The 26,736-nt window shown below is 42.0% G+C and overlaps 1 protein-coding gene across 3 annotated transcripts in view; it reads left to right on the top strand.

Annotated features, from left to right (window-relative positions):
* The window catches only part of UNC13B (unc-13 homolog B), a 217,829-nt gene that overhangs the window by 159,989 nt on the left and 31,104 nt on the right, over positions 1-26,736 (top strand). For all 3 annotated transcript variants that reach the window (XM_075138254.1, XM_075138255.1, XM_075138256.1), the window contains 10 exons: positions 868-936; positions 3,788-3,877; positions 5,314-5,448; positions 6,288-6,421; positions 7,387-7,472; positions 15,122-15,248; positions 20,710-20,806; positions 21,607-21,750; positions 21,888-21,965; positions 22,952-23,029. In XM_075138254.1, the coding sequence (XP_074994355.1) occupies positions 868-936; positions 3,788-3,877; positions 5,314-5,448; positions 6,288-6,421; positions 7,387-7,472; positions 15,122-15,248; positions 20,710-20,806; positions 21,607-21,750; positions 21,888-21,965; positions 22,952-23,029 (1,038 nt within the window). The remainder of the gene's footprint in view (positions 1-867; positions 937-3,787; positions 3,878-5,313; positions 5,449-6,287; positions 6,422-7,386; positions 7,473-15,121; positions 15,249-20,709; positions 20,807-21,606; positions 21,751-21,887; positions 21,966-22,951; positions 23,030-26,736) is intronic.

Below are 26,736 nucleotides of genomic sequence, written 5' to 3'. Positions count from 1 at the left end.
ACTAGACAAAGAGAACAGTTTTATTGCTGTCATCATCACGCATTTTAGATATTAATCAGTGTAATGCATTGTGATGTTTATTCTTCGTGTTCACATTACACTGGAGCACAGATGGTATGGAAATGAGCAAATAATATTAAACTCTGTGGTGATGCTGTTGATAAAATATACCGTGTGATCTGATAATTTCAGAACTTTGCTTTTAAAAACGGCAACTGCTGTAAAAAAAAAAAAAACCCAAACAAAAAAGTCTATCCCCCTAATGGTTAAAAAATTTTTCCTGTAACATGGTGGAGTTGAGCATGCTGGAAAAGTATTTGGAAAAGCTCGTGCTTCCCGTCAGACTGAAAATTTATAGATTGAATAAGGAGATGTTCACAATGCCAAACCAGAATCCAGCAGAGAGACCTGACCTCGAGAAGATAGTCATGAGAAGCCTTGTGTGTGTAATACTTGTCACTGAACTACTGCATAAGATCTTGGAGCTGTGTCATTGCTCTGAATTAGATCCTTTTCTGCCTGTTCCTTTATTCATCTCTGAATGAATACATATTTTCTCTTAAATATAAGTTTGATGTAAATTGCAGACTAGAAATCAGAGGGGTTTTCGTTCTGCCTTTACTTCAGAGTGATAATGGAGTATTTTTCTGACAATTCTAATGTTACACAGTCTTCAGAAATAATTACAGTATAAGAGTAAATCCAAGAATCGAAAGACAATACTGTTTGCACAATACCATGCATCCATATTGCTTCCTCCCACTCTCCTGAGATCTGACACTAATTCCCTGATATCTTTCTGCTTACTCTGAACATTGATTGGACAGTGATGATATGTGATGTTTATTGGTGTTTTCTGCTCCACAGAAAGAACGATTTGTGAAGCTTCTGGACCAGCTTCATAATTCACTTCGGATTGATCTCTCAATGTACAGGGTGAGTGGGAATAAACAGAATCCTTTCAGGCATTCTGGTGGGCAGAGGGGAAACACAGCATTTGGATTTCTTTTACATTTCTAACCTTTTGGGTAGTTTGTGTCTTACGAAATTGTCATGACAGGCTTGTGACTCGAATACACCATTTTGTCTTCCTTGTGAGTAGAACTTAATCCATGGGTTTTTTCTTCCATTATAACTTCCTCAAGACTTCTGAAATAATTTAAGGATTGTGAACTATGCTCATCTCTGATACTCTCCCAGAAATGCAAGTTGGATTGGATTAGTTAATTTGAATTATTGTTATCAGCTACTTCAGGTATCATCTACAAAGGGAAAACAGACTTGTTCTCCCCTAGTAAGACAGAAATGTTTTAAGAGGCTCTGCAGCCATGTTGTCACTTATTTTAGGTTTGGCAAACTCAAATCACTGTCCCTGACTCTGGATTTACAAGATGTGCTCTCAGGTTGAGATCCCCCCCACCTTCAGCATATTGGGAAGAAATGAGTTTCAAATGTTGGCATCAGTCTTCTTAAACCCTCTAGTTTCTTTCTTTGCTATTTCATAGTCAACATAGTCTTATCATGTGACTTGGCTGGTTTTTTTTTTAATTCCTTGTGGTATTATTTTAATTAGTGACTAATTCACTGAAAAAATTAAAAATGGTGGCAAAATGTGAGCTTTGATTATATTTATTTATTTAAAAGTAGATCCTTTTCTGGTTAGTGTATTTGTCTGAAACACAGTAAAACGTACAGAGAAAACATGAGCAGACTAAGAGGAGAATCGCATTAGGAAGACAAACAAAAAGGACAAGGCGCAAGGTGCAAAAGAAGATAAAAGGAATGTTGTGTAAAGAGCTATTCTAAAACTACACTACTTGTAATGTAGAAGGTCTAAAGAGAGCACTGATCCACTGAGGAGCAGCGGGAATATTATCAACACATGGCAAAAGGAATCTGTAGTGGTGATGCCTTTTTTGTTTGCTTGGTCTTCAATAAAAGGTGCTTTCTGGTGACTGATGCAACTGAACTTTGGACAAACAAGTAAGATCTTATGAAAAGAACCAGGAAAGATTTGTGTAGTTTAAATAATTTCGATGGTATCTTATTGGCAGGGTATTTAGAGAAATGGCTGAAGCAATTTGGGAGCTCTTAGTAATTATTTTAAGATCCCTGAAGGGCAGGTTAAGTTCTGGAAGAAAAAGGTGTTGGTTTCCAGCTTTCAAGACAGGAGATGTCAATTGACAATTTAAATTACCCGGATTTAGCCTCCCCCTTCCCCTAATTTAATTAAGCTATTTGTAAGCACTTAAAACAATGAATAACCCGCAGTGTGGATTTGTGAAAAAGAAAGTGTCAAACCAATGTGTCTTCCTTCCAGGGCAGGGTGGCAGGTGAGGAGTGGAGAGGTGGAGCCCTCTCAAGAGTAGCTTCAAGTCACCCTCTGAATAATTATTTTGAAAAGTGTTTTGTGAGCAAGTGCAGCTATTCTGTATGCATGTCAGTTGTTCTTTTTGTTGGTTGATTGCTAGCTGACATAAGCGTAGAGGAGGTTGAATTTCAGTATAGATGATGTTACCTTTTCCTGATTATTATTCCTAATCAAGAACATGCATTCAGTCCCCAACATTCATCCAATGGTTTGTGTTTAAATCTTGACCCATGGAAGTCTCTGATTTTGGTAAATACCCTGAGTGCCAGAGAGTCCGTGTGTGGACAACTTAACTTCAAAAGAAGAGTTGTCTAGGAATGAGCATCTACAAATGACTGTAAAGAGCATTAAATTGCTTGCAGTGGTTAGCTGAACTGCAGCAATACTCAACTGCTGCCAAGAGACAGCATTTTTTCCTTCAAGTCCTCGGTAATAAATGAAAACTTGTTCCCTTCTGCCCTTTTTACCTTTGTCTCTAATAATTTTTGAATGTGCAAATATGAAGAGACTATCCAAGTGAAGGTTGCCTTTGCTGTTTTACTTGCAGCAAAACCAATCACATCAGCTTGGATGTAAGAACATGCTGAGGAACATGAACGCTGTTAAAGGACACAGGAGTGGGAATGTAGGAAAGGTCACGGTGCCTGCGGTCAGAAAGGGAACAGTCTCTTGCAAGAAGGAAAGCTTGCTGCATTCAGCATATGCATTTACATGCATATATATATATATGGACATACACACACACGTGTGTGTCCTATCTGGAAGGGATAATGAGACTTCTAATTTCAGTGGAACCCAGAGAGTGGAAGAGGAAGCTATGGCTATGGACAGCAGGGTGGTGGGCAGAGTATGTAAAATAAATGCATTAGAGCGAAGGAGGCACTGAAGGATACGTGCTTATCTTGGCAGATTGGACCTTACAGGGAACTGAGTGGTTATAGTGACTTCTCACAGGCAACAGTGCTCATTTTCCCTTCTCGGTCCAGTTTTTTTCTCTGGAGAGCTTGCTAGTATACCACACTTCTTGGTGTCTCAGAAGAGAAGCCAAAAACCAAGCGGTGAGTGCAGAAAGGAGAGGGCCTGCACAAGCGACCTCAAGCAAGAGGCCGGGGCTGCTGGTGGCGAGGCTGTTCCTCCCTGCCTGCTCCTTCTACAGCCGAGGAGAAATCTCCTGCCGCTGAGGGTTGTCAGTCTCCTGGCATTCACAAACTTTACATTCATACGAGAAGCTGTTTAATTAACCAAACAGATAAGCTCCTGCAGCAAAAAGGCCTTATTTATTGAGCATTGTTTTGACTGGTACAAGCTTCTCGAGCAGGAAATGTTTCCAAGACACTTTCCTTATTTAGCACATGCTTGAAGCCTTGCATGGATCCGACTGTGCTTTCCAACAGGATTTCCCTTTTTTGTCGACAGAATAACTTCCCAGCCAGCAGCCGCGAACGGCTGCAGGACCTGAAGTCTACCGTGGATTTGCTGACCAGCATCACTTTTTTCAGGATGAAGGTAGTGTTATGAGTGGGGATGGGAGTTTTTGCCACAGGAGTTGGTTTCTCATTTTCAAACCATGTCGTCGTTTCATGTCGTTGTGCTTTAGACACTTAAGGAAAATTCATCTGCTGACCGTGTAATAAACATCCACATTTTATCTTTACTTCACTGTATTTTGCATCATGAAGATTAAAGTTGTTTTTTCCCTGGGGTTCTTCAGTCATAAATATAGCACAAAATAATTTAAAAAAAAAAAAAAGAGGAAAAAAGAAAAATGTCTAGTTTTAGGAAGATAATTTACTTTTGTTAATAACATTAGGAAGCTTTTCCTATAAAACTGTCCACAACAGTTATCAGTCACTACCATCTCTTCACCATCTTTTATCTAGTAAATATTTTTGAATTTATTTCTCGGAGGGTAAGATACTGAAATGGGATAGTATCTCTCAGTAGAAATCCAAGAGAGTTGTTATGAATGCTAATGTGCTGGTTCTGTAGTTAAGTTTATTTTTCTATGTGTAATGAGATTACTTTTAATTCCTGATTTTTGTTTCTAAACTTTTTTGAACATTGTAAGTTAGCATGTGTCACTTAGTAATTTTTTTCTTATCAAAAACAAAGCAAGTCTTTAATTTGAGCTATTTTAGGAAGTGCTTACAATTTTACTCTTAACCCCTAGGGTAAATGATGTTTTAGAACTTTATTTTGAAAATGTTCATTCAGACAATATGTCTGTATTGAAAGTCTGCTTTATAGAAAGTTTAGACGTAGTGACATCATCAAAATTGTCTCAGGTTATAGTTTTATTCGCAGGGTGATGTCTGCATATCTGTTTAGTTTAAAGTAACCCTGGTGTGTTTTTCTAAAGCAACCTGGCAATGAAATAATGAGAAGAACTGTTGTTGCAAGAGGAGAAGGCATATTGGTTGGCATGTCCCTAAGGATTCTGGTGTGCTTTAAAATCCAGTAAAGCTTGTGAAGAAAGATGTCCTTAAAGAAAGTTATTGTATTTAAAGGCATGCAAGCGTTTGGTCTTCAGCAAGACTTTAGCAAGATGTAATGTGCTCCACTAGTCTGTTGCACGTTCTTCCAATGTTTGGAAAAATTGCTCGCTGCTTCATAGCAAAATCCTATAAATGTAGCAGAAATTGTGTGTGCTTGGCTCAGATTATACACATATCAAGCTACATGATTTATTTATTCTGAAGAATCTTCCTTGGCACTTCAAAATCTCTTTTATGCTCCAAATGATCCTGTGGGGACGTAAGTATTGTCACTGCTGTTTTATGCCTGGGGAGAGTGACCCATTCATGGTTTCAGGTCATTGATAGCACAAGTCCCTGGAAGCACATCCACCAAGTCCTGGGTAGTTCCCAAACTGGTGACTGTTCTTTCCCTGTTTGATTTATGGGCCGTGCTTTGTTTGACTCTCTTTGTTGTCTCCTTGCCAGGTCCAAGAGCTTCAGAGCCCACCGCGAGCCAGCCAGGTAGTGAAGGACTGTGTAAAAGCTTGCCTCAACTCCACCTATGAGTACATTTTCAACAATTGTCATGAGCTGTACAGTCGCGAGTACCAGACAGATCCTGTGAGTAGCTGATAAGCGGGCAGAAATCCAAGTTTCTGATTTTCTTAAGATAATAATGACAATACTAATTGATATAAAAAGCCATACAAACAAAATTATGTGACTTGTTATCTTCTGAATGCACAAAACTTGTACTCAATTAATGAGCACTGATTAGTAAGTGGAAGATGATAATTGTTTTACACTAACTCATTATGATTCGTTTTGCCAGCCTCAGCTATTTTATTTCATGAGTAATTATTTGTGAAAGGAAGGTTTGATGCAGCTTTGAGTGAGCAAAAGCCAATTAGAGCAAATGCAGACTGATCAAGAAAACTGTCTTTAGCATAGATAAACCTCAAGCAGTGAAATTTGATCTTGTTTTCTAGCACCCAGTGTCCTACACTGGGCTTAGGAGGTACCTCTAGACACAAACTGTTTTCAAATCCATGAGAGCTGTACTGGCCACTCTGCAATAATGCACTCTGCAGTAATGCACACACGATGTGTCAACGTGGATATAGTCGTCAACTCAGGTGCCTAAAAAGTAAGAATTTGGAGCAAGCTTAGAGCAAATGATGTCTCAGCAGGTCTCCTGCAGCCTGACCTGCTCTTGGCATGGTAAATGACAAAATGGGGATTATTTGGGTTGGAGGCCACCGATAAGCAACATGGTTTGGCATATTACTGTGTTTTGCATTAGATCACGCAAGTTGCCAGCAGACATTAATAATTTTAAGCTCTTCAGAAGAAAGGGTCCACAGGTAATTAGTGTTTGGAGTTTGTATGGTGATCTGCATTTGTCAGCTTTTTCTTTTCCCTTTAAATTTACACTGGTTTTCCAATGGCTTCCTTCCCAGAACAAAAATCAGGACCTTCCTCCTGAGGAACAGGGCCCCAGCATCAGGAACCTGGATTTCTGGCCCAAGCTCATCACTTTGATAGTTTCCATCATAGAAGAGGATAAGAATTCTTATACCCCAGTCCTGAATCAGTAAGAATCGTCCATGTCCTGTATTGGCTAATGCTAGTCTCTGTGTGCTCTGCTTTATTTGTTAAACTGCTTTCTATCTCTTCTGTCACTTGTGTATTTATAGAATTACTTATCTTGTCTGTCTGTCTTTCTGTCTTATCTGTCTCTGTCTATATAAATAACTCTTTTTGATTGGGATGGAAGAGTTTCAAAAGGTTCAGTTACGATGGCGTTCAAGCACAAACACCCTGATTATTACAATCCTGAACTCAGGGAGGCACCTGAAAATGGGGTGAGAGTTCTTTTGGTTTTTTCTGATGTTGAGCAGTTCTGGGACGCACATTAATGCACACAGTGGTGCCATGGTGACAACACCTTACACTGTGATTTAGGAACGTGGTGTTCAGTGCAGCACTGGAAGATTGCATTGGGTGGGGTTGGCACAGCATTGGAAAGGAACCTGAAACCAGTCTGTTTAACTGGTGGATACTCCTCCAATAGTCCCACGGGGCAGGAGAGAGAGAGATATCTGACAAGGTATTATACACAAAGAGCTAGATTATGCCCTAGTGACCATTGATTTAACGTGGCAGGGACACCTGATTAATGTTCACCTCTCAGCCTAATAACCCTAATAACCCTAGGAAAAAAGGAAAAAAAAAAAAATACAGACAAGAAAGGCGAAAAAGGTGCAAGGGCATTGAGATCACATTCCCAGAATTATTGTATGCATCTCTTCTAGGAGAGACATCCAGGGACTAGCTTTTTGAGTTAAAACCAGCCTCAATAGCAGTGTTGTTTTCAGGTTATTTAATCTATGCTGCAGAGTCCAGTCCATGATCTCCAATTTCCACCTGGTCATTTGTCTAGGGTGAAGGAAGCGTCTGTAATGTTGAGCTTTTCAGCTTGTAGTTTAGCTCAGAGCTGAATAAAGAAGAGGCCTTTGCTCTGTTACACGCCAAAGCCTTTCCCAAATGTCCCATCAGGTTTCCTCAGGAGCTTGCTGTTGGGAAGATCAGCGCAGAGGTGATGTGGAGTCTTTTTGCCCAGGATATGAAATATGCCATGGAAGGTAAGAGAATTCCTCATGCTGCCAGCTGACTTGTTGCTGATCTCTTGTTCTCCATCCATTTGGTGTAAATGAGGCTTAATCACATTACTAGCACTACTATTTGGAGCAGGGATTTCTAGTGGTTTGTTTGTGGACAGATGCTTTATGGGTGATAATTGAGGCTGAAATCTGCATGAGCTCTAGACCTGTGTGTCAGGCTGTGTTGTAAACTGTATATTGTCATCCCAGCTAGTTTGAAATCAGAAGTTCACTTTGGCCTGAGGGTACGATGGCTTAGATCAGCAGCAGCTTCTTTCTGCAATGTACAATGGTAGAAAGGGCTGGAGAAGTAGGTGAACTCTGGGTTGTGCCATGGCTGTAGTTCCCTGGACGATATAGCGTAGATGGTCTAAGCCATTGGCAGAAACATGCTGTTAGAATGTATCCCACTGCAGACACATTCATTTTGAATTAATCTTTGCATAATTCCACCAGACTCCTAGTAAAGGAGAAATTTTACTGTTTCTGAAAGTGAGTTAGTCATGCAGAGCTCAGCAAACTCCCAGAAAGGAATTCTGCTACTTGCAGTACTCTTCTGATGGTCTATTACAGTTTCTGAACTTGGTTTTAGTTCTATCAATTCATTTGCACAGTGTAATCACCTTCTTAAAGGTTCGGAGAGCATCCAGCTCCCACCAGCTCTGCAGCTGCAGTAGCAGTTGTTATCCCAGTATTTTGCAGGGTCAGGCTTTATGATCATCTATAAAGTGATACTATGATAAAACATAACTGCCAGTGCTGCCTACAGCATGCTAGCTGTCTTCATATTCCAAAATCAAGTCAAGTTACTGCTTTTGGTCACTCACAAAATTATGCTCAATCCATTTGCCCCCAGTTTGATCTAAGCTCACTTACAGGAGTGACAGCCTATTAGGCTTTCACGTCAGACTGCTAGAAAAAACCTGCTGCCAGCTAAGAGAGTTTCCTGCATTTTGTTCTTTGGGAACAGTCTGTCGGGTTGGTCTGTAAGTGAAGAAGATTGACTCCATCTATTTCTTAGTCTCTGTCAACACAAGAGGGGTAGAGACTGTGCTGTGGGGGGACACCCTTTGCCAGCTCTAGGCTTGAATTCAGCAGGCTGCAGGTCTGGATGGAATGTTCTCACTTCTGTGTTAGGAACTCTTTATATACTCTTGTACCCCACAGAGCCTTTGTCTTGTGAGGTTGTGTTGATGTAAGAAAAGGCACTGGGAAGAAGGACTAAGACCTACTAACTGTGTTGAAGAGTCTCTTTTATAGTGACTGTCAGTACTTGCTCATGTATTAGAGATAAGGCAACTGCGATAACTTCATGTTCACTTTCCCTAGAAACTGTTTGCTCCTGCAACCATTTTGGCTCCCCTTTCCATTTTGTCCTTATTTACCCCTGTGCGCTCACCTTGAGGAATTTATAATGCAGTTTGCTCTTCTATATGTTGAAAGTGCTGTATCTTCCTCCTTTCCCAGCAGCTGTGAGAATTGGATCTCTCCGGGTCTAGCTGCTGATTTTCCTAAGATACCCTTTTCCTGTTGCATCCAAAATGCAGCTGCGAGGTTACTGATTGTGCGTGTGAATTTGACTGTCGAAAGGGACAGTCAAATTGATTGATTTTTCCGCCCCTGCCTCCTTTCGCATGGCTCTATTTGATTGCCAGTGCCCCAGTTAACTTTGCCTCCCAGGTGTTCCTTGTTTACATCTCATACCATGTACCCTTTGAATCTGTCCTCCCTGGTGAATCTGGGCTTATTTTAGCTTTTCCTGACATCCTTCTGGTCATTTGTGAGCTTCTAAAGACAAGGATTGGCATTATGTTTCAGTGCATAGCAAATACTTGCTGAAAGAGCATCCCTCTTCAAAGAATTTCTTTGTGAGAAAAGTTGACACAAAGGCAGCTGATGGATGGGGAAGGGTTTGCATTTTGAACGGAAGTGGAAGAACTCTATGGTACATGTATTTGTACTCTAGCTGTGCAAGTCCTGCAGGAGGATTGAACAATGATAGAGTCTGTGTTGGTGTGTGTCTCTTCCAAATATATATTAAAGAAATCCTCAGGGTGCAAAATTCCATTTGAAGCAAGTGTGATTCCTCACTGCTTTGCTCTCCAGAAACTTAAGAAGATAACCTTTACAACAAGCTCTACAATAATTCAATTACAGGCCTTACTACATGTGTTTTAAATACAGATGATTGGATTAGCTCACTGCATTTTTTTTTAAATGAGGGGAAAAAAGGGACTAAAGGAAACAGATTAAGTGATGTGAAGGATGGTGATTAGATTTGCTGTCCCCAGCTCTTGGCTCTATCATTTCTCAGTTTGAGTTGCTAATTTCTCTACCAGTTTAATTACACCAAGAGTTTCACATCCCTGTCTTTGCCAGTTTGTGGAGTAATCCCTGCATACATTTCTGGTGTGCTCCAAGATCTGTATGCATCAGGAGCTCTCTGCAACAAAAGCTAATCTGTTTTGTGGAGATATGTGCACATGAACCCAGAGTATGATACTTGGTCCTAACTTTCTTCATGGTGTTTTCCCTTATGTTCTGTTCCTAAGTTCTGGATAAAATGAGCTCATTCACCTCACCAAGTGGTAAGTTCATGCTCCTTAGTAGAGTTCGTAGTTGTGAGTAGGCAAAGACTTCATCTGCTACTTGTAGTTTTAGCACTTTGAATGTAGTTGCTAATATTAGCTTTAGTGTCCTGTAGTTTTATGCCAGTGATGAGCAGATCTGCAAAGAAGATGTGGAAGACCATATTGCTGCTGCAGAAATGGAGGGTATGTGCTGCTTCGGAGACTCCTGTTCTCACTAGTCACTCCATTCGTTTTTTGATGGTACCCAATGTACTGGGCAGTGCTGGGTGAGAGCCCTTTTGCTGGGTCCCAGGCATTAAGCTGTAGACAACATCTGATGGAGAATAACTGGTGAGGTCAGAGCTCTCGTTCATGTGTGGCTCTATTCCTTCCCTCCTGGCTGGGGTGACGATTGAGGGTCTCTGGCACTTTTACTCTGCAATGGGAGTAAATTTTTTTCTAGCTTAAAGGCCATGCAATGGCTTTGGTGTAGAAAGAGTGCGGGCCTGGCTGTGTGAAACTGCCCCCGTCCCACCTTCCAGCCTGATGCTTCCACATTGCTCTCCAGTATGCAGTGTGGAAGCAAGTTGGGAGATGGTTTCTCTGAGTTGGAGAGCAGTGCCTGGCTGCATGAGTTGTCTTCCTTGTTCCCCACGGGTGGCAGCTAAGGGTGCCTCTCCCAGCTGGAGCTTACCCCACGTGCAACGTGTAGCCTGTGCAGGGCAATGTATAAATACTAATTTGTATCTAGAACACAGTGTTTAGGGGCTTCAGAATCAGAAGTCTTGCTAGCCTGTGGATGTTGCAGCATGTGCCCTTTGGGCACCTTCTGAAGAGTTGATTGCTGATGTCAAGTCATAAAAATGAAACACCTATTTTCTATTTAAAATATGTTCAGCAACTGGTAGCAATAGTCACGGCAGCAGTGTGTTTGACTGCTGGAAAGCAAGTGCACTGCAGACCTATCTTATGCCTTCGTCTCCCCTAAGGAGAATCAGCTGCTGAAACACAGCAGAAGCTCCAGGATCTACCCCGCTTGTTTTGTTTTCTTTCGCCCCCAAAGCAGTTACAGCTAAGGGCACCATGCACAGCAGACCTGGCCCTTCCCTCCTCGCTGGCGAAGGCAGTACAGGATGAGGCATTGAGAAGTATCCCTTGTTCCTGATTAACCCAAGAGTAAAACAGATTGGATAGACATGTCATGTGTCCCAGACTTGGCTGGCAAGATCATGCGACCCTGGAGCCATTGTAGCATAGAGGAGGATTTTTCCAAGTCATTTCATGTCTGGGACGCTAACCAGTGCTCAGCAGCTGGATAACTTTCTTGTGAGCCCACTGGTAACTGGAGTTCCTAGTTTTCTTACTGTCCTCTGTGAAACCTCTGTTACCCAGAAAGCACAAACTCTCCAAGCAAAGAGGGCTTCTGCTCTTCCTTTACTAGGAAGACATTAAAAGACAGTAATAGAAAATCAATGTCATCTTTGACAGCCACGGTTCATCTTATTTTGGACACATCAGCATTAGGAGAGTTGTAAATTGAAAGCATCTCTCTCTAATAGGAAGAGAGACTGAGTAGACTTGGCGGGCAGGATTGAAATAAATCATTCTGCCACATTCTCACTTCTAATAAGGGGAGGGAGATCAGATGCACACACAGATGCCAGCTGTCGAAAGTGTTAACGCTTCAACAGCCTCAGTACCTATTAGAGCTTCTTTGCAGAAATTCAGCATTATTTGCTGGAAATTAACCCATGGAAAGTACGCTGATGATCAAGAAAAAAATCCATGGATTAAGGATGTGGTGGAAGTCCTGTTCTCTGCCTGAAAAATAGAACTGGACATGACACTAGAAAGTGTGCGGCTAGGAAGCAGTTCTCTATTAATGCCTTAATAATATGGCCTTGGTGACCCTAAAAGCTCTTCTCTGGAGGAAACTGTTTGCAGATGAAATCTGCTGAGGAAATGTGAGAGACTTACAGAACTCTGTGGTCTTTTCAGGATAAAACACAGCAGTTGCTGCAAAATATCTGTGCACTTTTCCACTGTTGCTGCCGCTAAGCTCTTTAAAAGTCAGCAGGTTATAAAGCAGAACAGAAATGTGTTAAGATTGATGGCTCCCATGCTCTTCACTTTACTTTTTCCAAAATGGGTTTTCAAAGTATACCTCTGGCCGATGTGTTTCCATGTCACCTTCAAGTGCTCTTAAATATTTCCCTTTACAAAGCAAGCAGCTGATCAAAACCATGCAGGGTCCATTAAAGGGGGGGAAGGCAGATGGTACGAGCTGTTGGGGATGAGGGGGTTTGGAGGCTTTGTTGGCTTTCTTTGTCCTCCAGCATGTTTGAGCTGTTATAGTTCACTTTTGTCTTTTCTCTGTCACAAGCCCCACCTTTCTTTCGCATACGTAAAGTTCTTTTTTATGGTGGTAAGACCTCTCTTTCTTTTACTTTCCTGTAGTTTTATCCCCTTGGTGTCAAGCCTTTCCTGTACTGCTTAGATGGCTCGGTAGTCCTAGTAGCAGTCCTTGGGCTTATGCTTCTCTGGCTGCTTTGTGTCTTCCTCTTCTGCAACTTAGTAGTGTTTTAAATGTCCTAAAAAACAGGAAAAAGCTTGAATTACTTGCTTTTAGAGCACTGCTTAATTTTGAGGAAATAAATCTGATTTGAGTCCTTTTTACCTCCAAATCAGACCTTCCCTCTGCAGGAACAGTGCTTTCCCCATGCAGGAACAGCAGCTGGGTGGCCAGCGCATATCAAAGTTAATGAAGTTATAATTGTCCATTGATTTCCTCACTCTCGCAGGGAGCTAAGCAGGCACGGTTATTGCTGTGTTTGTTTCCAGTTTTAGACCTGCGGAGAGAGCTTTGCATTTTCTTCTGCGGTTGTTCTTGAGGGAGGTCAGCAGTTCACACACTGAGTATGCTCATACTTCCTTAGTGCAATACTTAGTGCTTAAGAAAGATACTGGATTTATTAATGTAAAACATGAATGGACTCTCCTTGGCTCCAATACAAGCAAATTCACTGTGGAGAGTAATGGATCATAGTACATGTGAAATAGTAGCACATGTAAAGTAATTTGTCCATCGAACCATCGCCCCTGGGGACATGTCTCTTAGATATTGGGCATTTTAATTTCTTTAAAACAAATGTTTGGTTTCTTTTTTTTGAGATTATATCTGTGTGGATCTGCTACATGTGAATTAGAAGGAAATCTGTATTACACTGTTGCAGAGATTTGCAAACAACTCACTGGAGTTGACAGGCTTATGGAATAATTATGCATGAAAAGTTCTTTGATTTTTATGTTTTCAGTTGGATAATTCATAATTTATTTGGCCTTTCTTCTTCTCCATGTTGCTGAAGCTTCAAGACAGATGTGGAAGTTTCATAATGTTTTAAAATAGTTGCAAGAATTCACATTTACATGAAAATAGATGATGATATTGTAAGATAAGCTTGTCTGTCAGGTAACTGATTAGAAAGCTGGGGCCGTTTTACATCATTAAGACATATCTTCTGCTGATGAATGTATTGCTCGCCTGTGCCTATATCTACCCAGTTACTGGATACTTGTACCGAAGTCCTGGATTAAAGCCATTCAAAGTTAAGAGAAAGACTTCCACTTTTTAACATAGTTGGATCCTGTCTACACGTCGGCAGTGATGCCCTTGGAAAGTTACATCAATAATGAGGTAACCATGTAAAAGGTAGGAAGACGAGTCTGAAGTCAATTTTTGCAAAAAAACCCCTGAGTCTAAGCCAAAATCATGTATGTTTTAGTCTTATATCTCACACTGTAGTCATGGACTAGCAGCTTGCTGTGGTGCTAGAGTGAACAAAGCAGCCTGGCCCAAAGCTTATTTATGCTGTTGAAGCTTGACAGAAGAAAGAGATGGATTCGGACAGGCAGCACTAGGGAGGGAGTGGCGGTGCAGAATTGGTCAGCTCATAATTCAGGATCGCAGTGCAGGCAAAAAACGGCTGTTGAGTCCTTTTAGCATCATGAAAAAGGAATTAATTTTATTCTTTTCAAGGAGGGTTTTGAAGAAAAGCAGTGCAGTAGAAAGAGCTGCCTGTGTAAGCACTTGAGGGATGGCTTGGGAGAAAGCGTTGAGATGCTTTTGGGAGAACTTAACAAGTAGTTTAAAAACAGGGATTGTGGGCTGACCAGAGGTGGGAGTCAACTGCTGAAAGATGGTAGTGTGGACGTAGGCTGTGAAGGGCCTTGAGAGTGAAGACGTGGAGCATACATTTCTTGTGAGAGAGAAAGGGGAGCGGCGGTCTAGGGAGATGATCTCTGCAGAAGCGTAGGTCTGAGTATGGCAAGTGCCTTAGCAGCATAGGTGTGTGGGAACGGTCGTGTTGTGGAGGTATGTGCATTATACAGGGAGGAACGGCATTGTCCTGGTTACAAAAACATAACGAAACTTGGCAGGAGGAGGAGGCTCAGCAGCAGGTAGGTATCCATGGATCGCTTCAATGGACTGTGCTCAGGAGGGCAATACGAATAAGAAAACAGTTGCCTTCTGAAGGAGAAGTGTCATGAATATCTCCAAACTGGGGATCAGGGAAGGCTCCAGCTCCTGTGTAACTCGGTTAAACTTGCTTGTGACTCATACTGTCAAACTCTAAAAAAGTTGATTCTTTCTACTTTTTCTCTTAGGGGATGTAGTGTTGGTATTGCCTTTGTTGTATCCAAGAATGAACAGATTGGCTCTCCTTGATTTGTTTCCTGCAAAGATGGAATCTGGACTGTCATATGCTAAATGGAAAGGCCATAAGAGATTGCTCTATTTTTTATTGCTTTGACAACCAAAAAGTCTTTAGCAAATGGAAATATTAATTGGAGCTACAGAAATAAACTCCAGAGTCTCAACGGTCAACCACCAAGAACCTCTGCCTGCTGCCAAAATCCTATGTTGTGAAGATTTTGTGGTTCTATAGGTGCTTCATCCTCAAAACCATTGCATACTGTGGACATGCTTTATAAGACTCTCCTGTGCCTGATGCAGTGATAGTGGTAAATTCAGACCTAACTGCTTTTTTTCCTTCCTTACAGAGCATGAGAAACACAGACTGTGTAAAAGTGCAGACTATATGAATTTACACTTCAAAGTGAAGTGGCTGTACAATGAATATGTTCGTGATCTGCCTGCCTTCAAGGGAAAAGTGCCTGAATATCCAGCGTGAGTGTGTTATGTCTCCTGTAGTAAATCCCCACTCTGCACCTCCTTGTGTTACCTTGAGGGTAGTCATTTGGTTCTCCTGTGGCTGCCTTCATGATACACCACTTCTTCACTCCTGATTTTCTGTGTTTATGTGCATGTTTGTCCCCCCCGGTGTTCTGTGCCACTGTCCCTGACATAATTCAATTCCTTATCGTACAGTATCTCCCAAGATCTCAAAAGCTTTAGCAACCGCATGGACAGTCTTTAAGCCACTTTGGGCCTGCAGTGTGGGTTTTGGCCAATTCTTGAACAGCAGACTTGTAGATGGATGCTTATATTCTTGTGTTAATAGATACAGCTTTATCTGTATGTACTGTATGTATGTCTGTATGTGTGTGTATGAATGTCATATGTATATGTACACAACAGGATTTGTAGGTAAAGATAATGTTTTCTTTTTTTATTAAGACCAGGAGGTTAGTTGGACATATCAGATAAGCGGTTGCTCTCAAGCTCTAAGCAATTGTTCGCAACTATTGTTTAACTTTAAAAAAGTAGCAGTAGATTTCACACCCGAAGAAGATTTATGAGCCCAAAAACTTGTCTGAGCATCCTGGAGAGAATACTGTAGCTAGAGTCCCACACTTGGCCTAAGGCAAGAGCAGGAGTGTTTCTGACCAGTGTTTAACTGGTTTTCCGAGGCTTTCAGTGATGGTTGCTAGGCATCTCCTTCAAGCAGCTTTTCTCCCTGTAATTCACTGTTACCTCACCTCTGGATTTTGGGGGTTTAACACATTCCCCTTTTTCCCCCTCCAAATCTTTCTTGCTTCGATTTCAGCTTGTTATATCCTGTCCTACCAGCCTGGGTATGGAGAACAAATTGTTCCTGTTTTACAAGAGTAAAATACTTTTCTCATGTCCCTTCCCAGTCTTCTGCTGGTTCCTGTTTTCTTCCCAGCTTTCACTGTAAGTGAAAGGTTTACTCGCCTCTCTCTGTGTCTGGACATACAACACCCAGACTTAAATACTGATGTTTCATCTAGACCTTGCCTTAATTGCCTTGCTGGCAGTGCTGCTGCTTTCACACACTGGGATGATAACAGCCTTTTTTTTTTTTCTTTTCTTTAATGGTATTGTTGGGTAGTGATGCTTCCAGTGAGCCACAAACCAGCCCCCAGCCACCCTCAACAGCGTGTCCTAGCTGTTCTTCCCATCCTGTATATGACTCTTCACTGCTGTCTAAATGCACCACTTTGCACTTGCTCCTCTTGAAAAAAACCATCTTGCTTGGACTGTGTTTGCAGTTTGGCATTTTGAATTCTCTTCCCATCCTATGGTGCACACAGTGCCTCAAGCCTGGTTCAAGCTGCATGCCAATAAGACTCAAGGCAGTTGGCATAATTGCTTGGCTCGGGCTGTGGGCCTTGCTTAACAAATCAGGTCAGCAAGAGGCATTAACTCCGTGGATAGAGTGCTGGAGCGACAGTCTCGGAAGCCCTGTTCTCTTTTCTGTGCCTCTGAGTCAGTGCAGTCTCAGGCAAACCATCAGATATTCTTAATCTCTCTTTTTCTCCTGAGTAATCAAGATGATAATGCTCAGTTTCATTCTGCAGTCTTTTGCAGACTGTTCTGCTCTACTGGCCTTTGTGGTAGAGCTTCAGTGCTCATGTACATTTCCAGCCACTGGCTTTGTTACTTCACTCTTGTATTTTAGTACAATAGCCACATTGTCAGACACAGGTGATGTTTATTTCAACCATAATCTTCACCTGTCACAAAACATCCCCTTGTATCAATTACAGCAATGTGCTCTTGTCCTTTGATTTGCTTCATCAGAAGTATTTTTAGTCTTGAGGCTTCTTTAAACAAAGGAGTCCACGCATCAGGTTTGCACATCAGTAAACCCTTTACATGAAACTAAATTGCTGCTGTCCAGAAAAGAGCTGAGTTGTCTGTCTACTCGACAGACTTGCTTTTCATATTGAAACTATGAGAAACCATGTTTCTGATGGCCTTGAGATATGACTGAATAAAGTGAAGGCTCCAAAGTATTGAAGCTGAAGTTTTTATGTTCCCCTTATTTTCTGAAATTCAGCAGCAGTTTCTGAAACTGAAGTAGCAACATAGCTGGGAGTGGATCTTCAAAACTTCCTCTCTTCACTTTTTAGCTGCCAGCTAAAAGCTGTGAAGTGTCAGCTTCCAAAAAACCCTAGCTTTTTAGATGTATTATGAAGCATTCTATGTTTTGTTTTAATACTGATGTTAGCATGCAGCTAGTATTGTAGCTGTACTGGAGACTACCTCCTCTCTGGTGGGGGAAGGCATTCCTTCCTTTGAAATCCTGTCTTATTCTTCTGGCTCACTTCATCAAACATAGTATTTATTCTTTTACTCTTTGAAACCCTGCCTGCCTTCTTGCCTCTGCGCTTGCCGAGGCCCACAGGATGTTCATTGGGTACACACATGCATCAACACAGCAAATGAACAAGATTAATTCACCTGTAAAGCCTGAGACCACAGGACCCAGGCTCATGGCCAAGCTGAAATTGCAGCCTTTTGTGTTATGTTACTGTTGTGCAACCAAGAGAGGTAAACTTTCATTTAGTCACAAAGCACGGCTCCCTTTCCCAGCAGGCAGGACTGAGGCATATTCTGTGCAAACTTCATTTGGAGAGGTTGGCTGTGCCGTCTCGGGTCAGGCTGTGCTGACCCCTGCAAGCACAGAATGTCTCTGAAGCAGCACCATGAGCCTCTGCCTCGGGTGCTGGTGCGTGAGTCATTATGGTGTTTGCTTCTAGATCAATAATTGAAGCAGACGAGGAAGAAGATATTTGCCACATAAGAACATTTTGAAGCTATATCTGCATGAAATCAGATTATTTTTATTAGTTTCTGTGCTAGATAATTTTGAATATCGTTTTGGATATGTTGCCGTCGTAGTCCTCAGAGTTCCCCATCACTTGCTCAGCAGCCCAGGATCTGATAGTAAAAATCTCTAAGGGGTATTTGGCCTAAGATAACTCTAGGTTTGTGTTACAGCTCAAAGCACATTTTGGTCCTGAATGTGCCCAGGGACTGGAAGTATGTATAGATTATTTATCTCTCTTGTGTTTTTCTGCCAGCCAATAAGGAACAAAATTGAGGCTGGCTTTGCAAACGTAGTTACAGCATTTCCTGACCTCATCCAAGTGATTCACTTTGCACTTAAACATACATATTAAACCCTTTTTGGAGGTAGTGCATTTTTTTATTTGGAGGGGGAGGTGGTGGTAATTCCCCTCCCCGCCCCCCCAATAGTATATTTTTCCGTACTACCTTTGTTTAGACAATTTGGTAAGACGGCAAAATACCTGTGCCCTTGATTTTGTATGTCAACATATGGTAGCCATAAAAATGGGCAATGACTGTTGTTACAGTGAATGGCCCTTTCTTATGTATATGGTGCAGTAACTAAGGATGAATGATAGTCAGGAAGTAGTTCTACTTCTCAGAGCGAAAATTGTGGCTTCTGGCACAAACAAGTAATACTCTTCGTACATGGACCTATGACACGTGAAGCAGTCAGCAACTTGCAGCCTGGGAACTGTGAAAGAGGTGGAAGGTGTGTAGTTGCTTCCTTGTAAACTGGCTGAGTTCTTTTGTAAGGATTGAGCTGTCGCTTTAAAATATGCTATTGTAATTAATAGCAAAATGTTGAAAGCTTAAGAAACTTGCAGCAGATTCTAAAATACGCTGACTTTTAGGAGCCCCAAGTGCCATTCAAAAGGAATTTTTCCAGAACACAGGGAGTCCATATGTCTATGACAATGTTGCACTGCTGCTATCTATATTAAATAGGGCTGCATAGACAGGTTGCTGTTGGCATTTAATACTGTGTCAGTTACAATTTCCAATATTAGCACTGATGTGCTTTATATTTCAAAGTGTAGGGAGTATTTAAAGCTATCCGGTATGCGCTGTCTGTGAATTTGCTCTTGATCTCCCTCTCATGTCTGGCACATGCTTTCATGTTCTTTGCAAACTCAGCCCATAATTAGCACAATCTCTATGAACACAGCTGCCTGTTCAGAGGAGGCTGTACTCTGTGAAGCTCATATAATAATCTTTTGTATGGACTGAAATCACACATGGGCACTTTTTTCCCTTATTTGTGAATGCTGTTTAGTAATATTTGAAATTAAGATTTGCTTCAGCTGCAGTATGTTGACACTTGCACACAACAAATCCTAGACAGACATTTAAATAAAGGTGTAAGTGCTATGTTGTTGCTTAAACACAGACAACCACCCCCCACCTCTTCTGTCCTATGTGGATATGTCCCACAGAGCAGAGAACAGAGGGATGACCAGCTGTAGGATCCCATCACTGAAACCGCTTCTCACCTTGCGTATTTGGCCAAGGTGGGGTTGTGTAGAAGCCTTTTGTTTAGTGCAGGAGGTAGCTCCAGACACCACCTCATGTAAGGCATCTCCCTGAGATACAGCAGTGGCTGTTTCAGCAGCTTCTTGGATTCTGCTCTACCATTTAGCTTATCCTCCTAAGTGAGGAGAAGGAACAGAGACAAACTTTGCTGTCCTGCTTCTAGGACCTGCCTGGTTTGGGGACTTGACCATGCTCCAAGGCTGTTGGTCCAGCATTAATTAATTAAGCATAACATTAATTAAGTTTGTGCTTCTTTAAAAGAAAACAAAGAAGAGCTGCTTACAGGTCTGGCCAGCTTCCTGCAAGCCCTAGCAGATGTGCCGTGCTATCACCAGGAATTAATCTTACTCAAGCATCTTCACAGTGAGATCAGCAGCCTATAGAAATGGGAGAGTGTTCTAGAGAAGGCTTGGGGAAAGGGAGAGCAGGATTAAAGTGAAGAAAACTTCTAGCCTTGATTCTCCCTCCTTGCACTCCAGAAATATGTCCGTATCTGCAGGTATAGTGGCTGAAGGGCCCTGGAAAACAGGCACTTCTTTTCCTCCCTTTATACTCATTTGCAGCTCTCACGTGAAAGATGGTAGACCCAAATGGGCAGCAGGACAGTGTACCGTCTCTCTTAGCATGCAGAGATAGTAGTATTGGAGGTCTCCCTTGTCCTGTCTGGCACATGGGTGGAAAGGGAAGAAAAGACAAAATGCTCTGAGATGATGCAAAGTTAAAGGTGGTGCTCAAGGGGAAAAAAGGGGAAGGTATGAAGAAAAAGGAAAGACGGGGAGAAGGACAAAACCAGCACAGGACCAACAATCTGCAGAGGCTGGGCTGGGCTGTGTTCTGCATGTCTAGCCCACGTGATGGTACAGCCCCTGCTCACTGGTAGCTTGTGTACAGGTAGGAGAATTTTTGGGAACTTTGGCTGCACACACAGATAACAGCATTCAGACATCTGACGGTGGCAACCTTTCAGAAGGCTTGCTGAAACAGCAGCACTGTCTGAGTCTTGTTGGGGTGCTCTGTTTCTTGCTGTAACTTGCTGTCTTTCCTGTTCCTCCTGCAGGTGGTTTGAGCAGTTTGTGATGCAGTGGCTGGATGAAAATGAGGATGTTTCTTTAGAATTCCTTCATGGTGCTCTGGAGAGAGATAAAAAAGATGGGGTATGTAGGTCACTGGCGCTACATCCTTCAGTGCCTAGAACCAAACACCACCACTGTAAATTCAGCAGTCGTACAAATGGAGGATGCAGCCCTTTTTGATTGCTAAACAACTGGGAAACTCGTTTATTTTAGGACTTTTCTCTACAGGTCACAGAGAGCTGTTTAATAGCAAGATGCATATCATTCATTTATGTCTGTTCTGTTCTGCTGATGTTAATCTGTGAGCCAGTGGCTTGGTGCTCTCTCATCTCTCTGTTTGTGAGAGGTAATTGAAATATAAGGCACTTTGCATATACTTAGTGATGCAGTGAGAATGTGACCTTAATCCACTGACAGAGTAATCTTATTCTTAATTTGCTGAGTATTCCTGATGGAGAGCAAGAGCCATCCCATTTGTTCAGTGACTGTTGGCGCTGCAGTCTGTGATGCTAATGTAAGCATTCTCTTTAATATCTAAATTTTAAGAATATCTAAAAAAAGAAAAAAGCTCTTCTCTCTCTTCTCCTTTCCTCATTAACTGCCAGGCAAGCCATGCATTTCATTAAGGGTCTCAGCATCATGCTACATTTCCTTGGTGCTTGTCATGTCATAGTTGGTGAAGGACAGTAAATTTATAATCCAACAGAATAGGCTATTTAGCTTCTCTGGGCCTTTTCAAGAGCTGTTGACTAATTCTGAGGAAGATGTGGGTTTTGGTAAAGTTGTCCTGCCTCCAATACGGCAGATGATTGAGACACCCATGAAATGGGTATATTTCAGATCTTTCCATTTGAGAATGACTCTTTGTACTTCTGTTTTAGTTCCAGCAAACATCCGAGCATGCTCTGTTCTCTTGCTCAGTGGTGGACGTCTTCACCCAGCTCAATCAGAGCTTTGAGATCATTAAGAAGCTGGAGTGCCCAGACCCTGTCATTGTTGCTCATTATAATAGGAGGTTTGCTAAGGTAATACCCTCAACATCCAGCTGTTTATCTTCCCTTAGTGGGATGCAAAACAGTATGATGTCTTTTCCATTTTATTTCCTGGAGTTCTCCGGCAGTGATAGAGCACAAGTAACAGTGCTCACATCTTGTCTTTGCAGACTATTGGGAAAGTGCTGATGCAGTATGCTGACATCCTCTCCAAGAGCTTCCAGTCCTACTGTTCCAAGGAAAAACTGGTGAGTCATGCTGAGCTTCTCTTCTGCCCTGAGGAATCACATAATTGTCCTGAGGAAACCAAGTTTCTCACATTGCACCTGACTGTGTTGATGGTGTAAATATTTTCAATATTGTTTTTATCATCATTCGTACACTTTTGCGGATTGAATTCTGGCTTGGCCATAAAATAAAACTAGTTCCTGAGGATGATCTGCAGGGCTTGGAGGCTGTCAGGTCCCCTTGAAATTAACTTCCACTCTGCCTGTCTGGGTTGTGTGTCACAGAGGTAATTAAAAAAAAAAAAAAAAAAGGGGGCACAGATTGCTCTGTAGATCTGGACTTAGCAGCACTCTTGGTTTACTGTTGTCTCCATCTAATTCAGTAAAATTCTGTGTATTAAATAAAACAGGGCCTTACATTTTTGAACCCTGGGTCTGTCCCATGCTGGTTTTGCTATCTCCCACACCTGTAGTGGGGATGTAACTGCAGAGGGAAGAATCTATTGCTCAGACGGCCCTTGACTGTTGCTCTCAGGCTTGGCCTGGCAGGACCCAGATGTGTCTCTGAAGGCAGCTTTGGCCAGCAGTTCCCCTTCTGATCTGGAGTGTACACCATCCACAATAGTACATTGCAGCATTAAGAGGCTGAAGGTGACACAGCTTGGATTCTTGCAGGGCATGGCAGGAGCTGCAAAGAGTTGGGCCTTGTCCTGACGCTGATTTCTTGTCAGCTCGTTCCCTGTTTGTGATAAAGCTGAGGAGGAAAATACAACAGCAAAGATCTCCCTGATCTGGGCTTTCTGGAACTGGCCGTCCCATTTCAAGCTGGAGAAAAAGATGACTTGTCTTTTTTAGGTTTGAGTGCTGAAACCTGTGCATGTCCTACCTTTTACTGGACTCTCAGATCTGGTGGTACTTGGGGAAGGGTGTTGAGGCACAGACTGTACCACTGGTGAAAATGTGTTGGCATCCTGAGCAGTAACAAGCACCTGCTTTTGTCCCTTCAGCCCTGCATCCTGATGAATAACATCCAACAGCTGAGGGTGCAGCTAGAGAAGATGTTTGAAGCCATGGGTGGTAAGGAGGTAAGAGCGCTAAGAGAGTGAGTGTTAGTCATTCCTGCTGCACTGTTACTAGGTTGTTTGCATCATACTGGTACTTGCAGACTGCAGTCATACGGAGAGCCCCGTGACACCTGGCACTGTAAGAAGTGTGAGGGGACAGCCATGCCTGAAGATTTTTCAACAAAAGTTATCATAGATGCGGGAGGGAATGTTTCGAGGCACAGAATAGTGGATGGAAAAGAAGGATATGTACTGTGCTCATGTGGGCTGGATGTGGGTGTGGCTGCTGGTTTCTCGGCTCTGCAGACAGACAGATAGGTCTGAGAACTGTTGACATCAAGTCATTTTATGTGGCATATAAATGTGGGACAGTACCTTTGGCATTAAGTGTCCAATGTCTAATATATTGCAGATGTGCAAATAAGAGTTCTGTCTTCATGCTTTGTTGGATACTCAGATGTGTCCATGAATATAAATATCTTAGTTTCTGTTCTTTGTTCTGAGATGGCCATTTTTACAGAAATAAGGTTTTCCTCCCCCCAGATCACTGTGTCTGTTCTGATATAATCCATGTATCTGTTTTTTTCTCTTCTTTTTTCATTGCTTTTCAAGATTCAAGAAGATGAAGAAAAGGCTGCTGATGCTGATGTTAGGAAAAAATTATTTTCAAAACCTAAGTGCATTCTTTTTGGTTGTGTTGTGGTAGAACCTGCTATGACCTGTATGCCAAGAGGAAAGTCAGCTTTGCTGATGGGCAGCTCAGTTTTTGCCTGTATTGCTGTTTCAAATCTTTCTTGTGTTCAATGGCAGAATTCTATGAAGTGGCAAATATCTCAACAATAAATTTACCCCACAAAGCAAGGAAAACTGCTGTCATTCTTTCACATGTGATCTCAACAATCCTAATTTCTGAGCCCTACATCAAGAACTAGAATTATAGGCTCTCAGCTGTAATAGCAGCGGTAGCAGAATGCTTATTTTTCAGGAAAAAATAAACTTGTGATGAAATGTTTGTGGTTTATAAAGTTTTAATCCATGTGCACTGAATTTCCCTTAAGGAATCAATTTGCTACTTTTTTCCATAGCGGTGGCCATTAAGTAGTGTTTCCATATATTTGAAATTGAAAATGCCGCCTGCAAATTGAAAATATCACCTGATAGTGTGTTAAATAGGGAGAGGAAAAAAAGCGTTTATTAAGATTGTCGGCTACTTTTCCAGACTATACCTTTTCTCTGCATTCTGCCCTTTAAAACCTTCCTCAGGAGGTATAGGTAAGGGAGAACAGAGGTGATGCATCCACTATTTCCCCTGCACTGTGGAATCAAAAGAAAAGAAAGGGAGAGGAATCCAGACTGTGAGCAATAAAATACACAGGAAGAAACCAGGCAAACATGCTAGGAAGCTGTTTTTTTCATTTCAAATGCTGCTTGTCCACTTCATTAAGCTGCCGCTGATCACCAGAAATAAATCGTGTTGTGTTAGGTGCCTGCATTATTTGCTATCCCCAGGGGTTTCCCTCTTGGTGACTATGTAGTACTTTGCTTCTTGACTTGAAACCTGCCGGGTCCTCTGTTTTGCTAGAGTAAACAAGGTCTTGTCCTAGTTTTAGTAGTCCTTTTTCCGATGTAGATTGAAGCTGGCTAGTGAGTAACAATTGGTGAGTCAACAGCTTTGAAAATAGAACATATAGACAAACACGCTCCTGGAAATGCATCTATGGGTTTTATCCTCCCCTTCAGGAAGAGCAGTTCTTACTTTCTGTGACAGATTTGATTTATATTCATCTATACATCACACAGTAGCTTGCACAAGCTTGCACAGTAAGCATTGTCCTGGCTTCTCTACCCAATCTATTGCTTGGGGGAATAAGAAGGTAGCATAGTGGTATGTCCTGGTCATCTTGAACTGTTCATCTTTTTGTGTTCTCAAAGGTGTTGAGAACTAGGTACCAAATACTCCGTTGTTCTGTGGCAGGTCTGTTAGATGTACAATGTGTGAAGCCAGAACTTGGGGATTTGTTTCAGTTACTGTGTACTTGTGGCTTCATCTGCTTCTGATTCACAGATCCATCTCCATCTACACCTGTAGCACTGCACAACTCTGGAAAGCTTTGAAATACTGCTGCTACCTAGTGCTCTTTGCCAGTGCATCCAAAACACACTCCTATGGAAATCCCTATCACTTATTCTCTTTTGCAGCAAGTGAAAAGAAGGGACAGGGCTCACCCAAAGTCACCCTGCAGCGTAATGGCGTAACATGGAACAGGAGTGCTTGCCCAGTGCTATTTCTTGACATTGGGCTCCTTGATATAGTGCCTTCCTTCACCTTTTTTTCCCCAAATGAGGAATGGTACCTTTGCCCCCGCTTCTCTTATTCTTCTTCCAACTGTAGTACTCAGAAGGTACAATTGCCCAGCATCTCTGGGTTTAATGTGTTGGCATCATGTGGTCTGTGAACATTACTAGTCAGAAGCAATAAAGACAGCAGCAGAGCTTTAGAATCCCTCTGCGTGGAGGGATTCTCTTGGGTCTGTGCTTGAGATCTCAAGGCATTTGTATACACACACACACACAGAAAGAAGTATCTGAAATGTTTTTTAGGATTTATAATTAATACTTTTATTTTCCTTCTGAGCTGTGTTGATCTCACGGGATCAAAACAGCTTCACTGTGGCTCAGTAGCATTCTCAGACATTCCTGAAGCGTGTTTTGGAAAGGCAATGTTTATGGAAAGGCAGGTAACATTAAAAGCATAATGAACATGGAATCGGGGGGTGAGTCTTGGACAGAAATTGGATACATGAATACCTTTTGAAACTTTTGATTCCTCTGAATCATCTCAAATACACACACAGAATGGAGATTGTAATTTAGCTCTGTGCTAAAGTGGGCCATATAGATTCATTGCTAGTGTTTGCCTGAATTTGGCCCTATTTATTTAATTATTCATAGATTATCTAATAAAGCCTAATGTGAATTGCATTTTCTACCCACCTCTGCAGTTTTCCTGCAGACTTCAGCCTGCTCTGTGCGCTGTCCCTGACACCAGAATAAGCCTTTCTCATTTTGCTTGAGAGAGATGGCTTTCTGCAGTCCATTATTTTGCTTAGCTTTTCATGAGTTATGAGCTCATGGCACTGAAATTAAAAGGTGCTGTACTGCATTGCCCACTGCTGAAGCCTAGATGTGCTGTGGAAGCCCAGTTTAAAAAATTTCTGCACTTTTTTTTTCCAAAGTCAAGCATGCGGGGTGAATATCAGAGGCAAGCACTGCCTAGGGAACGCAAAGAATTAGCTGCTGAGTAGCAGCAGATTGTCATCATACAATTTTCATGCCTTCGGTTTCAAGCTAATCTGTACAATTAATGCTTTAGGAAACTCTCCTCTTAATGCTCAGCCAGGGTTAGCCCACATTTTAAATCCTAAGTTAGCCACCTGAAAAATTGCAGAATGACTTAGAAACGGCAAAGACTTGATAGGAATGTTCTCAAAGGATTTGTGGTATCTACTGATTGCTTCTCTTTAGCATCCCACATGCCATAGCTAAGGCCACCCTAGTATTTGAGAAGCTGGCAGCTGTTTGGATTCAGCACTACAGGGTCCTTACTCTTGAATCCTGTAGGAAAGTGGAGAGATGCTTGAAAACTTAGTGTAAGCGAGACTCTAAAGGGAGGTTGGATCTGTTGAGCTCCCTGCCTCACAGGGGAGCTCGGCAGAGGGGAGCTCCCA

Source organism: Calonectris borealis, chromosome Z (assembly GCF_964195595.1).
Source record: "Calonectris borealis chromosome Z, bCalBor7.hap1.2, whole genome shotgun sequence".
NCBI lineage: Eukaryota > Metazoa > Chordata > Aves > Procellariiformes > Procellariidae > Calonectris > Calonectris borealis.
The sequence above is the reverse complement of the archived record's forward strand: the minus strand, read 5'-3'. Positions and strand labels throughout refer to the sequence as shown.